The sequence below is a fragment of the Melanaphis sacchari genome, unplaced genomic scaffold (assembly GCF_002803265.2).
Source record: "Melanaphis sacchari strain LSU unplaced genomic scaffold, SCAv2.0 Contig2_pilon_pilon, whole genome shotgun sequence".
Lineage (NCBI taxonomy): Eukaryota > Metazoa > Arthropoda > Insecta > Hemiptera > Aphididae > Melanaphis > Melanaphis sacchari.
The window spans coordinates 6,599,638-6,616,597 of record NW_020271173.1 but is presented as its reverse complement, the minus strand read 5'-3'; the positions used below and the strand labels follow the sequence as shown (position 1 = coordinate 6,616,597).

Here is a 16,960-nt window from a genome sequence, read left to right as displayed (position 1 = left end):
ATAAATTAATTATAAATATAATTTATAATTTGAAAAAGTTAAAATATTTTGCAAATGTTATTTTACTTATAGACAATTTTAAAATAAATATTTAGTGCAATTCTTAAATCTATATGGTTTTAAAAAAATGAACACTCGTGTTATTATAAAACCAATTAATTTGTATTTTATCTGCTTAGAATTTAATAAGTAAAAATCAAGCAGTGTGTGAATAGTAAAATATATATTTAATACAATATTTAAGTAAAAATAAGTAGTGTATTGTTAAATATGTTAATATTTTTAATCTATATAATAAACATACTATTGAAAAAGATAACTCTCTTATAAAATTGGTTATTACTCTATCTCGAAATAATATTAATATGACACTTATGTTACTGTACTAGAGTGTATTAATTTTGCCTATACGATGCGCCATCTTAAATGTGAGTAAACAATGTTTTAAGCCGGTTTTTTTTTATGAAATCATAAGTGTCAATAATTACTATAAATTAAATCTCCTTCTTAAAAAATATAGTAGATAACTCTTTGATTATTTGACATTTTTGGTGAATGTATTTATATAATTCATATATTAAATATTTATAAACACACAAATTGTTTGATAATTTTCATATTTTTAAAATATCTAATTACAGAGCAATTATATATAGTTCATTATTATTTATAAGGTTGTAAAATATAGCGTATCGTACTTGATTCGTTCCAAAAAAATGTATTGGTCATAATTTTGGTTTCGAAATACAACTATAAAATAATGTTTCATGTGCAGATTTTTCTATAACACATATTTAATTATCGTATGTTGTAAATATTATTAAAATTAAAATAGAACCACATTTCTAAAACAAGATAAAAGCTTTTTTTTTTAAGTCTGTGAAACTAAATAAGACATAGAGATCAAAAAATAAAGATACCTGATTTAAAATTCACGTATGGTGGTTACCTTAATAATTTAAATCTCTTATATTTTAGATGTAGACATTTTTATGGAGGAAATAAAAAATACATATTATTAGTTTAAGATTGATAGAAAAAAACATTAGAATAAGAAACGTCGAAAAAAGAAGTATGATTGTATTAGTTTAGTAATTATTATTTTTATTAGATACTGTATATTATTCCAAATTATATTATTTAAAATATGTACAATACAATATAATAAATAAATAACAATTCTTTAAATTTTTATTTTTTATAGTTAATAAGTTAATTCAACATTCTTTATTTCTTCCTTCACAACAATGTTAGACTTAACTAAATTTATACTTGTTTTACAAACCTACAATTTTATATAGATGTATATATTTTACAAAAAAAAAAAAAAATGTTTTTGATCGCCGATTTATTTATAATATAAGTAATAATATTAAAATTAATTATACCCATAATTTAAGAATGAAGTATGTATTTAATTAGTTAAAATCAAATTCTGTGGCTACACATATTTATAATTTAATTTTCATCATAGTTTTATCACTAACTATAATACATAATTTGATTTGAATTTATTTCGATTAATAATTGTTTAATCATATTAATCTAATTTATTTAAATTACTTTAAGTTACTTGTTTTGATACGTTATTTCACACACACACACACAAAAAAATAAAATATTAATAATAAAAATAACTAATTTTACATTTGAGTTTTTCAAATTTGTAATCGGATTTGGTCTATATTTCTTAAATTAATTGACACATACATATTGTATAATTAAAACCATCCAATAGTAGAAAAAAAATTGAAGACAACATATTTAGTTTACATGGAAAATAATCGAAAAGTCTTACTTTACAGTCTGTACATTAGCTATTAAAATTATTTTTTGATGAACAATTAAACCATTTATTTTTGGATTTTTCATGAAAAATTAAAAAAAAAAAATAATATCGGAAAATTCTAGCATATTATTTATTAATTTGTTATTGGTGGCATATTTATCATATCTTTTGATTGTATCAAAAATTACAAATGGACAACACTTGTAATATATAGTATACGTTACAACGATTTGTTATCGGTTTATGAAACCACGTGGCGTTGGCCCAATCAAATGGATGAACATCACTGTAGGTACAATCTATATAATATGGAACATTAAGGGACACAGTATTAATTTTCTTAATTAGTCCCGAGTAATGTTAATTTATCCTGCTATATACTTTGAACTTTCGATAATTGCGTTTGGGTCGTTGTTAATATCACTAGAAAATTAAGTGTTATTACTCATAAGGTTTGATAACTAACCGTCATGGTCCAAAGTGATACAATTTTTTTTATTTTTTTATTAAACCAATTATTGAAGCTTTGATAGGTAGAATATGCATTAACTATAACTTAAACATAATAAAATAATTACTTTATTTTTGATAGATATGTGTATTGCAAAATGAATACATATCTATACACGCTGTCATGCTGTAAAACCTGAAATTTAACAAAATATAATTATGTACACATAGTTTATTCATCTGTTCAACGTTATATTATTAAGTTCAAAATAACATTCAAGTTTTGAAAACTAATTATTTACAATACTGACATTAATAAAATGGCCGGCTTCATGTAATAAGAGTCACACTAATTAACGTTTTAATTAATAAATAAAACAAATCAATTATATAATATTATTTTATACATTAAATTATAATAACGATACATGAGTAAATTAATTTTTTTTTTTCTGGGAAAATATACTATGTTAATTTAAAGATACATTTTGGACGTAAATTCATACACATTCTCTGTTCACCTATTTTATGCATTTTGTTAAATAACACAAGAAGGTAATGGTGATATTTTTTTGTAACAATACAATCGGCTTATAACATGGTTCAAAAAATAACAATTTTTTTTTTAATAATACATTTTTAATTAACTAAACTTACTAAAGTATAGCAATCTATTTAAATCGATTTTATTATAACAATGATAAAAAAAAAAAAAAACAAAGTACAGTTTAAAAAAAAATATTTTATATCAACATAAATTATATAATCAATAATATATTCATATATATAAAAAAAAAAAACAGTTATGTTAGGAATCACAATATTTAGCTTTATCTAATTTAAACATAATTAAAATTTTATATGGTAAATCGGATAACGAAATTCTTAGCTTTATATAATTATAATTTAAATTGAAGAAATTTTAATTTGGAACCATGTTTATCCTTTTCTTTTACATTTTCATTTTTGAGGTACACTACACTAAAATTTAGTAAATATTTTATTTTGAACCAATAAATTATTATAATTTACATTCATATTTATAAAAAAAAAAAAAAAAAATAAAAAATAAATAAATGCTGAAATTTATAGCATAGATATTTAATTAATACTTGTGTTTATAAATATATTCACGATAACTCAGAAACTGTAATTCAGCAGAAGATTAACAATAAATCATTATTGTATGACTTTGCAACTATTTTATTCACAATGCTTGTTCCAAATCAGCTGAAAAAAAAAAATAAAAGGTTAGATATACTTTACCGAATAAAATAAAGCAATGTTAGGTAACGATTATATAAATATAATAAAAGTTTTATAGTATATTCTGTAAAATTTATAATAATATTATTATAAGTGCAAGTCTACTAATTATGGTTCTTACATATAGTGAAAAACAATTGGATAATTTATAATATTTATTTATATTTATTTAACCTTCTTTTATATATTAAGTTCTATATTTAAAAAAACTAAAAAGTTATTAAATTTGATTGAGTGTTTATTATTTAGTCCTAACATAATAAATTAGCATATAACCAAAATTGTATAATTTATACTCTATCCGCCAACACATTCAAAAGCTGCCCCCACACCCATTAATATCTCATAAATGTAAAAGTTTTTATATTTGATATTATTTAGAAAATCTATTATATTTTTATTCGTATTATATTGATAACCAAATCACTCGTTATGTCTAAGATGCCTTGATTATTTGACCCGTACATTATTATAAAAAAATGTTTTGTGGTTTTTTCAATATGTCAACGTATAATTGCGTTTTCTAGTAATTTAACAATAATAATAATAATAATAATAATAATAAAAAAGTAAATAGTGAAAATATTTTTTTACTAAGTTTTATTTTTTATAATTTTTTTTGCAATCAATAACGTATCTTAATTATTTACAAATGTAGTCACCGATCATAGTAATGTCGTAATACTTATTATTAAGCCAATAAGTGTTGGTGTTTTTAAAATATATTTAAAAACAATTTAAAGGTTTTACGTAACTAAAAAATATTATATTTTAATTTAATTACCAATCTTAAGACGTCTTTTTGATAATACAGTTAATTAATATTAACTTAACATGTTGGTTATAAAGACTCTAGACTTAAGGATACAATATATAATAATAAACCTATTAATAATATTTGCAATAATGATGATTATTACTGTATTAAATATCGATCTTTTATAATAAATCTATTTTGTTAAGCTAATTTGTGCGGGAATAAAGAATATTGCTTCTATAAATTATGCAATAACCATGAAATGCTTAAAAAAAAAAAAAAAATGAAAATTGAAGACTTCAAATACATACAGACTATGTTTCGTCATGTATATTTAAAAAAAAAAATAATAAGTGTTCTCATACACCATGTCAGTATAGACTTAAATTGCATTTAATTCATGAAATTCGTAGTAAAATGTGTTCTCCAAATATTATTTATCGGTTGTTGTTTTATTAGTACGGTCGTAAATAAGTAATATAATTTTATTGGGCAGAAAGAAAAAAACTTTATGTATTTGGTAGTTCAATTTTGTGTTTCACAACACATATCATTTATGTTTAATATTATCACGTTTTCAAAGGAAAATGAAATAATATACATACACACAAGTATGATAAAAAAATATATATATATATTAAAACAAAGAAATCCTACCTTATTCTTTCAAAAATAAAACAATGTTACTTTTTATCAGTATCTTAAGAACATTATTCCTACCTACGAGTTTTGACTGTTGTAATTAGAAATAATGTTTTTACAGATTAATTTAGTTATTGTTTGGACGAGTTAAAAATATTAAATTATATTCTATATTTTTACTAATGAATAATTATATAATTTTAATGAAATTCAAAGTTATTTTTTATTTTTATGCTTATCATGTGGAGTTATTTTGAAATACACATTTGCTTGATATAAAACTCAATAGTAAGCTTTTTCTTTTTTGACTGAACTTATAATAACTGTAATAACATTTTTAGACATTTTCCATTTTTACTATAGTTTAACTTTAAAAAGTTTGTAAAACATATAGTTCATTTTGAAGTATAATAATAACTATTTCTTTCAAACATATTTTTAAAATTGCACTACTACATAACATGTTAATATATAACACCCACAAATATTTTAGATTCATAACTTTAACAATAGTCGTCACATCCAGAATAATTTAAAAATTATTTTAAATTACATAAAATATTTCATCAACAAAGACATTGCTATAATATTAAACTTAATAGATTTGGTTTTAGGATTATAAATATTTCTACTTTTTATAATATGTCATAAAGAGAGTACATATATAATATTCAATTTTAATAGGACAATATATTGAAGATGTGTTTGAGATATTAGTATTTTAAAGGCATTTTGAATGAATAGAGTAAGTTTATACTATATTTAGGTATATATTATGTAATAATACTGTATTGTATAGACTTCAGACTTCTTAAAGAGAACATAGAATACACTCGTATAGTTTACATGTTTAAAAAAATAAAAATGTTATTTCATACGATGTGAATTGAGTGTTATAGGCTGTAAATATTATGCAGATGAAACTATTTTAAGTTATTAATGATTAAAATGTAACAAACAATATGGAACATAACACAATTCAAACAGGTTATTCTGAAACTGTTACCACACTTTATATTTTATAAAAGTGTTGATTATTAGTCAGTAAAAATGCACATCTGTGATAAATTATTTGAAGAAACATGAGAACCATTCAATTCAATATTACTGTAAGCAATGAGTATTAAAAATTAGAAAATAAAATTAACGAATATAATAAAAATATGTAATATTTAAAATAATACCAGCTAGAATAATATGACTACAAAATTAGTTAACTGAGATTTTTGTTCATAATATCTCATAATAATTCTTTCGATATCATATCAGGAAAATATTGCATAAGATTATGTGAAAAGCGTGGTGTAATAAATAGCATGTTTGAATTTTGAATAATAGTATCAATAATAAAGTAAGGATGAAAAAAAATACGAAATCAATAAATCATCATTATGAAGATTTTCAACGAAATATATGACATTGCATTTGCCCGATTACGTGATAGACATAATATAATTTTCACGTTTCAACTTTTTTTTTTTGACATAAAATATTCTCCGTTATGATTGTTAAGAAGCTCAAATAACATTGACGTTTGAATTCAGCGTTGATACTCAAGACAAAACCAGCTTTGATTTTCTCAAACATTAAATCCGTGTCTGACATTACTTTTATAATCTTAGGGAAAAAATAATGTTAAAGCTGAGTGTATAGCAGTAGAGTATATTTAAATTAATTAAAATGCATAATGCCGGAGAGATGAACAATTTCTGTATAACACCAACTACTTACCAGAGATCCTTTAGGCATTTGAAACGATTAGTTTTTGTTATCAATATATACGCATGCCCACAATTAACTCATGTTATTTATTCAATTTAATCATTAAACATCATGTTATTCGTATTATATTCTGTTTTTATATTTTGTGATAAAAATATTTCATTGTACACGATTATTTTATGAATTATTGTAGCATAAGATTCGAGTATTATAATATTAATATTAATCTTTTTCTCTCGTATTTTTATTACTATATTATGTAAGCGAGAATTGTAAAATCCATTATACCCAATTACTTAGTATATTTGTTTTAATGCAAATATAGACATAGAATACAACGTTACGCAAATAAAAAATATTAAATGATAATAAAATAAAGTATTTATATAACAATAATATTTATATAGGTATAAACCAAGTTATTTATCAAGAATAATCACATTTTTTTCTCAAGTAATACATTTAATTAATTTTTTTTTTTTTTATTTTAAGATTTTTTTTTTATAGATTTGGATATTTTAATGGTTTAAAATGTATATAAATTTATGAAGTTTCTTACACGAAACATACTTAAATTTTTTAAAAATTTGAACTTAAAAAAATTTAAATATTTATATTATATTTAAAGAAATTATTTAAGTAAAAATAATCAGAAATACTAAATTTAAGAGACAATTAGAATCATTTTAATTAAAAAAAAATTATATGGCAAATTAAGGGTTAAACTGGATGTAATTTGAGTGTATTCCATTTAACACTTATTTAAATTTATTTACTGCTCTTTAGTTAGTTATCAGAAAGTGAAGCAATATTATATCTTTGTCGTAATTCAAAATTTATGAAATGCTTTAAATTTAAACTATGATGTTAACTATTTTATAAGAATTCAAAAATAATAAATGTTGATGAAAAATAGTTGTTTGGTTAACGGTAACTAATATTGATTTATTTGAAATAAAAATAATATACATCAATAGTTAAAATAATAAAATATTAAAGAATTTGGGTCAATTTAAAATTCTATTGATTGTAAATCGTTATTTATAATCGTATTTTATTATTTGTGATTGTAATATATTTTATAGGAATACAAACAATAAACTTACAAATTTAAATATGACTCACGAATGTATTGAACAAAAAATGTTTAAAGATTATAATTATTTTTAATCAAATATAATTTAACTTATGTATAAATGTGTTTTTAATTTGATTGCTATGTATATTTTTTTTAAATAGAAAATAAAAATAATACTAATTACGTTAAATTAATTGTGTTAACAAATTATGCATATTTACTAACACTAACATTGGAAATATTCCTTAGAAACTTATTTTTATTTTATTTTGGTATTTTATATTATTTTAATAAATAAATTATAAAGTACCATGGTTTAAATACGGATAAACACATATGCTTAACTGTTACATATAATTATTTCCATAAGACTATTTGGTATCTAAGAAAAAAAAAAATGTAAATATTTCTCGTTCAGCAGTTAAAATAACCAAAATAAAACACTCAAAAAATATTTAATCATAAATAAATATTGTTTATTTATTCAAATTTTCTTTTTTTTTTTTTTTTTTTAGTACGTCTCATTTGAGTAATCTAAATGTATACTTTTAAATATCCATGAGCAAACAATAAAATAATTTTATGTTGCATTACACTAACAGGACGTATTGATCCGGTGATTTTTTTACTGATATAGGTAGTATCCATATTTCAAAACCGTTTTTTATAGAAATATAGTTTATTGAATAAAAATTGTAAATATTACACATACTTATTTTTTTTGATTTGACGAATGATAAAATTAAAAATACTAAGCTTTTTGTTTTTTTTTTAATATTGAGTTAATTTATACTTAACATTTTTCTTTTGTTTCTATTTTATTTACTTATTAAATTTAATTATAATCTAAACATGTTAAGTGTTATAAGTAATTTTAATAAGGTTAACATATACATAGCAAGACTAACAGATTGGGAGAGCACTTAGTAGTACCAGCCAACAATATATTTATACACTTTAAACACAACATAGATAAAATATTACATAGATATTAATATATTTTTTCAGTTTAAATGAAATTTATAATTTTATACCAACGAAAAAAAATCAAAATTTTATTTTAACTCGTGTTGTTCATTTTTTTTTTTTTTTCAAAAAAAACATTTCTAATATTCATTTACATTATTATTATTAATATTATATCATTTATTTTCAACATTTACTTATTAATAGGGCAGATAATTTCTAGTATCTGCAAATTTGCCTCGCAAAATTGTATACAAATGTCAGAAATATTTATGTATATTATATATATATTATTGTACCTTTCATTTTTATTTTACAATGACTGCAGGTAACATAAAAATTGAGTATTAGAGTATTGTTTATGTCTTAAAATAATTTTCCTTATATAATATGTTATGATTTTAATATTTATTAATAAAGTCACAAGGAAAAAATTTTAAGTGTGTATAATTTAGATTTTCAAGCAAAAAAATACCTGCATATTTTATAATTTTTTAGAGTTATGTGGATATATATTAGTATATTGAATTGTGTTATGTTCAAGTTATAAGCCAACACCAATGTACCGTATTATGATGTTAATAAAATCCTGGTATAAGTAAATCAAAATAATATTTCTAATAGTTTAAAGTTTCTTGATGAATATTTTTTTTTTTTTTTTAACTTAAACACTTAAACATAGGAATAATTAAAATTAATATTATTAATTATAAAAATTAAAAAGAAAACCGTTATTCTTCAGTTAAAAATCCAATTTTATTAAAAATTTTAACTGAAGTGTTTTCGAGAAATTATATGCATATATATTTTATTTTATAATTACTGTAAGAACAATTTATAATGAACTGTAAATTAATTTTTAAACTTTAGGAAACTAATTTTATTAACATAACTTCAATTTTCAATAAATTTCTAATGCTCCATCATGTCATAAAAATTGTATACAAATATTTTATGAAACAATTAAGTACCTTTTGTAATTCAATTTAAAATTACAACATAAATACGAATACAAAATCGATTTAGTAAATTAGATATAATGCATAAATATACCGAATTTTTCAAATTTTTTTTTTTTATTTTCCTCTGTTATTTTGAAAAATAATGTTTTTAAGTAATTTTTATATAATGGTTATTCAAAATATCAACATTTTCAAATTTTCTGATAGAAACTGTTTATAAAATAATTAATTAGTAGGTAATATATGGTATTTTAATTATCACAAATGCAATAACAACTCGAAAAAAAAATTAAAACTAAAAATTTAAACATAATTTTATAAAAATACCAATGCCTATGATGTTAACACAAACATTCATTTTTATCCTTGGTATTTAAAATAAAGAATTTATTATTCGTTGTGTATAAGTTAAAAAAAAAGAAAAAAAGTTATCTAATAAAAAATAAATAAACAATTCAGTATTCTTAAAAATATAATGAAAAAAGAATTTATGTTTATAGGGATCTTCTTGTCATATATTTATAAAATTAAATATCGATTCCTATTAAATTCTCATGTCAAAAGTCAACAATCATTTTATCGAGTTTCTATATGATATTATACAGATTTAAATTAGTTACTTATTTAAAATTGTACTTATACATCTTACATAATTTTATTTTTTTTATAAGTAAAATTATTGTATAGAAAATTGTTATACATTTTATTTAAGTGAAAAGTAACCTTCTATATTTTAAATGAATAGTATAAGACCTAAAAAATAATAATAATACCAATCAGTGTTAGAGACTGGGGGTCAAATATAATATATATTCTCACAGCTTCCACTATGGTGTGAACTATTGTAATATAAGAAATTGTACAACTACCAATAATATTAATATAACAATAAAGTAACAGGGTACCAGATTACTTTAGTTACTAGCACGAAATTCATATTACAGAAAATAACCTTTTCTATGTAATAAAATATGATATAGTATTTTCATAATAAGAGGTATAGGTCCTGTATGTATGTCGCATATAATATTTGCATGCATTTACACTATTGACTACGTTGGACAAATTTTAATCCTATACCTTATAAATCAATAGAAAAAGTTATCAAGGACTATTCAACGGAGCAAATCATTTTATTTTTTACTATAAGAAAAATCTAGAAATTTACCGATCGGTACTCATTTACCATTATTAATTCACTAAAATATTCTAAAAAAAATTATTGTTTTATGAGTTAGTTATACAATATTATATTTTGAAAATATAACTATATAAGTATATAACCTTTATTAGCTATAGAGCTCTATTATACATACACATTACACATATTTGCAACTAAATTATTTGAGGAAAAGGAAGAGGCAAGTTCTTTACCTACAATTACAGTGCTCCAGTGAGACATAGTGCTATACAGTCATTTTCTTAAAATTTAATGTAAATAATAATTTATGAATAACTCATAATCAACACTCAAATATTTGTTTTCTATTAATAAACATGACTTAATTTTAAATTAAAATCTCAACTGATATTCAAAATGCACATTTAAGTCCATGTAAATTAGTAGAACAAATGTTACTGTTTCCTACAATCCAAATAATTTTATTTAAGCTATTCTATGTGTTTCTGTTTAATACTTTTACCTAAATTAATCAAACATGTACTTATTTCATACCATTAAAACCCATATTACCATATTTATAATAATAAGCACGAATTCTACTCTACGTACGAAAATTTAAGACTAGGAAGAACTTGACATCATAAAATACTATCTATGTCTATTTAATCTTGGACTTTTAGGATCCATACTTTGAAGTTATTCATTAGGTCAACAATCTATCTAATTTAAATTTAAATAAAATATTATTCCATGAAATTAAACGTTTTATGTCCATACTTAAATATTAAAATAAGTTCGATGTAGATCTATCCCGGAATATAAATAAGTTACGCCCTTAACTTTGTTATATAAGATAAAGTGTCTGTGTGACGCTTTGTATCTAGACACCACAAAATACACTTAGGTTAAGTTGTACATTTTAAAAACCCCTCTCATAATCAATTAATCTTTATACTTAAGCTCAGACCAATTTACTATTTGTAAAACAAATAAAATAATAAAGTAGTAATTTCGTTCATCGATCCCGGCATCACAATATAGATTAATAATAACCATTTAAAGAACAGAAGGAAAAATATAAACATTATTTTTATCAATAATTGTATATATGTTTATGTTAAAAAAAAAACCTCAGAAATAGTCGGACAAAACGGGAACTACCCAATATATACTTAGTATTATATTTGTACAGTAATATTTATTTTATGGTTATTTATATAAAATCTCAAAAAAAAAAAAAATAAATAAATAAATAAACGTACTACTATACAGTTAACTATTCAATTGTGTACAGTCACTAAGATTTTTCTTAAATTATATTTGTCACTAATAGATTAACTCGAAAATAAGTTAAACAAAGAAGTTTTTCCAATGTACCGTGAGCAGTTTGCGTTTTTAACGATTTAGATTTTTACACGTGACATATTATGCTTAGTGATAACACTCACATATACTTATATATCATTAATTATACGTATACAATACACAAGTACACGTCTTATAATTATAGAAGAATAAAATAATATAAACTGAATAAGCTGTGCTACTATGAAATGTCCGGTGTTTTATCTAACTCGAAATAACCAAAAAAAAAACTATTAAAAAAAAAAAAAATCAATTAATTTACCATTGCAAATATAAAAAATAACTACACATTGTATTACATCTCAGCTGAAACCCCCATATTTTATCTAAATCAACTATCCAACTTACCGCATATACTTTGTCCTAATTTAATACCCGTGGATGAAAACCAATAAACTACATAATATATTTTCTATGTTAAATTTTAATCCTCAATACCTTTAAGTATATATTGTGTATGTTCGACAATATTTTCTTTTATTTTTTACGCATAAATTATCATTAATTATATAGATAAATATAGACGTGTAATTATTTAATTTTTAAATATAATATGATTTATTAAAAACAATTTTACACGATTAAACATTAATTTGTAATAAATAGCCAATATCATTAACTACACAAATTCATAATGATGTATTGTATAGTTTATATGCACAAAAACTAGACATAAACAATGTAATATGAGACTCGTTTGCAAAATTATTTCTAATTTATGAAGTTTCTTAATTTAAAACACCTACCGGTTGTTTATTTATCGTTAACATAATGTACTTTAATTGTTTTTATGTTTTAACACTGTATCTCGGAAATCATATTAACATAACACACAAAATATATACTATAGTAAAATTAGAAATATACGTAGTTTACATGAATGAACTACAAGTTTGTGATATAAATATAATATTTAGTAATAATAATCAAACTGTTACCATGATTCTGAAGTAATATTAAAAATACAAGTAAAAATAATCTTGAATTGTTATGAAAAATAATAAATTAGTTTCAAAATTTAATATCGTCTGCCCCACATGGTGCCGGTCTCTAATCGATTAGTTTTTGTCGTGTAGATTGGACTAAAAGACATACATAATAATACAGCCATATAATAATATACAGTTATTTAACACAGGATAAAATTATTTGGCATGATTCCATACACGAGGTTTTCTAACGAAATCAGTAAAAGGATAACTTTTTTATCACGATTTTCCTACCCACTTAACTGAAAAATTAAAAAAAAATTCACAGAAAACTATCGATATTCGACTTCGGGATACAAACCATCCCGATAGTGTTCCGAAAAACATAATGCTGCAATCACAAAATAATGGATGCAAAACATATTTCTAACGATTGTATACAATATTATTTGAATTCAATAATTGGCGTGTGAACAATATTCTATTCATAAGTACTCCATTGTGATGGCATGTTGATATAATTTTGTTGGCGACATTTGTTGCAATAATAAGAGATAGCTTATTTAAATACACGCCATTATACATGTCATTTCTTATTTAAAGTTTAATAACAATATAATAAATGTTATTAATGTACAGTGGAGATCGGATACTAACTATATTTAGTCATAAAACGTAGTATGTTAAGAACAAAAACTATTTAACGTAGGTATTTTGACAAAGGTCAAAAACGCAAACGAAAACGATTGTTATTCATAATTTTTTTTAAATAATTATAATATTATTTTTACATATTAAATTGCTTTATTTCAATATTTTTAGCCCACGTATACAACTCTGTCATTCTGTTAGGTGAGGCGTTAAGAATTTTAATATTATGTACTAAACTAAAAATGTCAATAAATGTTTAGTTTATACAAAAAACGGATTGACTTAATTGGCAAAAATTAAAAAAATCTGAGTACAAACTGTTTCATAAAAGTGCCATGTATGCCAAACCAATTAATATTTTATTTTGTTTAAATAAATTATAATAGTCATATGATACAGCGGACAATTCACAGAAATTGAAAAACATAATTAAAAAAAGTATTAATCACAATAATCCATGGATATTGTGCAATTATGGGTTTCATAGAGATTACTTTAATTTCAGAAATAATTATTAATTACAAGTACTTTACTACTTATTCACCCAATATCCTTATGTAATGAACAATATTTAGATTAAATTTATAAATTATAAGAGTACATAATGTATAAATTATCAAGTTTGAATATAATTATACTGTATTATACTGTAACTGTATTTTAAATGAGAATCAATCGAATTATATGTAAATAACACACTTTTTTTTTTATTTATTTTTTGTAAACGTTCAAGAAATATAAATTTCCTCCTTTCATTAATTCTAATAATATTAGTATCGATTTTGAAACAAGGGACCTCTGTACAGTATAATTTTAAGTTTACATGGTACTTTTTTTTGAAATTGTATTATTTATAAATTATTTTTTTAAATAAACAAAATAATATGATGTTTTAACTTAAGAAAGTAACAATCGCATTTAAAAAACATAATTTAAATACATCTTTTACATTTGTATTCTTTTAAAGATTGATTAATTAAGCTTTACTTTATTTTACTCCAACAGTGCCATAATTATTCAAAATAAAACTCTAAAAATTTTTAATATAATTAAAAAAATCGAATGCTTGATGTTTTTATACTACTTAAGATATTTCTTGTGAAATTATAAATTTTTATTTTTTCAGAAAAAAATTATTGTTTACTATTAAAAATGATTTAACAGATATATTTTCTGAAACTTATGAAAATCATAATTTAAACGATTCGTTTTCAAGTTGTTTAAGTTTGTGTTATAGAAATATGCAAAAATTATGAACATTGTTTAAAGATTTATTTTATAATAACTAATAATCTTTTTAAGTTTATAAGCTTATAGTTTATTAAGTATTTTAAGTTCACTTTTTCTAATACATTATCAAATTTAACCAAGTCACTTGCAAAATATTAATTTGGTTGATATTAAAAAAAATTCAGGTCATGTGATATCCATATTATTGAAAGATAATATTTGTGCATGTAATGATCCATTGCTTTATAATTTTGAAATTTGCTACACGTGTAATCTTAAACTCAAGAATAGGCACCTCGAAATCAATTTTTTAAATTTTGAATTTTAATAATGAGCTTAAACTGGAATTTATTAATTTTACGAAAAACTTAAATTATTTTATTTATATTGCACTGTCATTGATAAAATAAAATAAAATAATTTTTATAATTAAATTTAATTGTGAATCTGTATTTTATACTTGGTGTTCACACACACACACATACACACACTTATGATTATTTTGAGAATACAAATAGTCTCCATTGAACGTTATGGTAAATACTTAAGTATTATTTTATTTATCACATTAACGACGTGCAGGATCAGCCAATAAAAATCTATAATAAAAACATTTATTCTTAAGCTTCAAGACTTATTTGAATTTAGCAATAATATAATTTTAGATTATCTTTTAGATTGGTTATCAACTTATATTTAGTTATTATATATATAAAAAAAAAAAAAATAATATAAATTATTTTTATGTTTTTTTTTTTTGTTAATTAATTAATTTTTATAAAAAAAAACTGTGAGTTATTAAATTTCTGATTAGAAGTCAAAATAAAAAGCTTTAACTTAAAAGTTAAATATTTAAATGATCTTTGATGAGATAAAGCTATACTAATTTTAATATACATAAATCACCAACTACTAGTTCGTTTACAAGAGTTAAATTGTGAAACAAATGCTACTTACTGCTATGGTTTGAATATAAATAATAAGAATAATTTTAGATTGTTATTTTGATTGCAATACTTTATGGGGTAATTTTAAAAGCTTAATATGTTTAAAAAAATTAATTTCTTCATAACAATCTTAATAGATAAGTAGTAAGTAATGGAAAATATAAAAACATCAAAATAAGTGGTTATAAAATATGTATTGTCTATTATTATTGAAAATTAGATTAAAATTTGATATAATTATGTAACAAAAATACTATTGTTAATAGAAAGTATTGAAATGCTTTTTATATTTTTTTTTTTATGTTTTTAATTATTTTAGACTTATTTTATTTTCAAAAATGTTTTATTTTCTAGTATGTATTTTCATAATCACGTTTGAGATTTGGCTATTGATTATTATGTGTAATAAAGTTATTTATGGCAATTTTAAAAAAGTTGGAGAAATCCATTTGGAAGTTGAATTAATTTCTATTAGAATAATTATAATGCTAACCATTGTAAAACTCTCCTCGGTATACCTTGCATATTTATAAGAGAACAATTAATTAAATATATTTAAATACTTACATTAATATGATTATGTACACAATTATTATTCATTTCAAAAGAACTTGACAATTCTCTGAAATACAACTATCATCGGGAATCCAATATGTATTATACAAGTACAAGATGCACTCGATGAAGTTCCATGTCTTTGAATTGCAGCGATATTGTCACCTTCTAAAACATCAAAATAAAAAATAAAAACATTATTATACTGTCTAAATTAAATTAAAATTATTATTTATACCTAGTATACAAAAAATATTCATAAAATGTTTAATATATCAATATAAAAAAAGATTTCGTAATATGTTTTTAAGAATATATGCCATTTCGATGTGGTAATTTCGGAGCGTTCATTTGGACAACGACAATTGGGCATATTATACAACATTTCTACTGATAAATTATTAACGCACCACATAAATGTGTGAGTTGATTTTGACGCAAAAAAAAAGTATAATATATACGGTATATCGTGGAGATATGATATTTTTTTAATTAAAATTACACTTGAAGATATCTGATAATTGTGAT

The 16,960-nt window shown here is 21.3% G+C and overlaps 1 protein-coding gene across 1 annotated transcript in view; it reads right to left on the bottom strand.

The window, feature by feature from the left end:
* Nucleotides 1-3,343: 3,343 nt before the first annotated feature.
* The window catches only part of LOC112595971, a 229,069-nt gene continuing 215,452 nt past the window's right edge, over nt 3,344-16,960 (bottom strand). Inside the window, exons 8-9 of the mRNA XM_025341395.1 lie at nt 16,445-16,600; nt 3,344-3,469 (exon numbers count right to left, since the gene is read on the bottom strand). Coding sequence (XP_025197180.1) covers nt 16,479-16,600 — 122 coding nt within the window. The 3' untranslated portion in view covers nt 3,344-3,469; nt 16,445-16,478. The remainder of the gene's footprint in view (nt 3,470-16,444; nt 16,601-16,960) is intronic.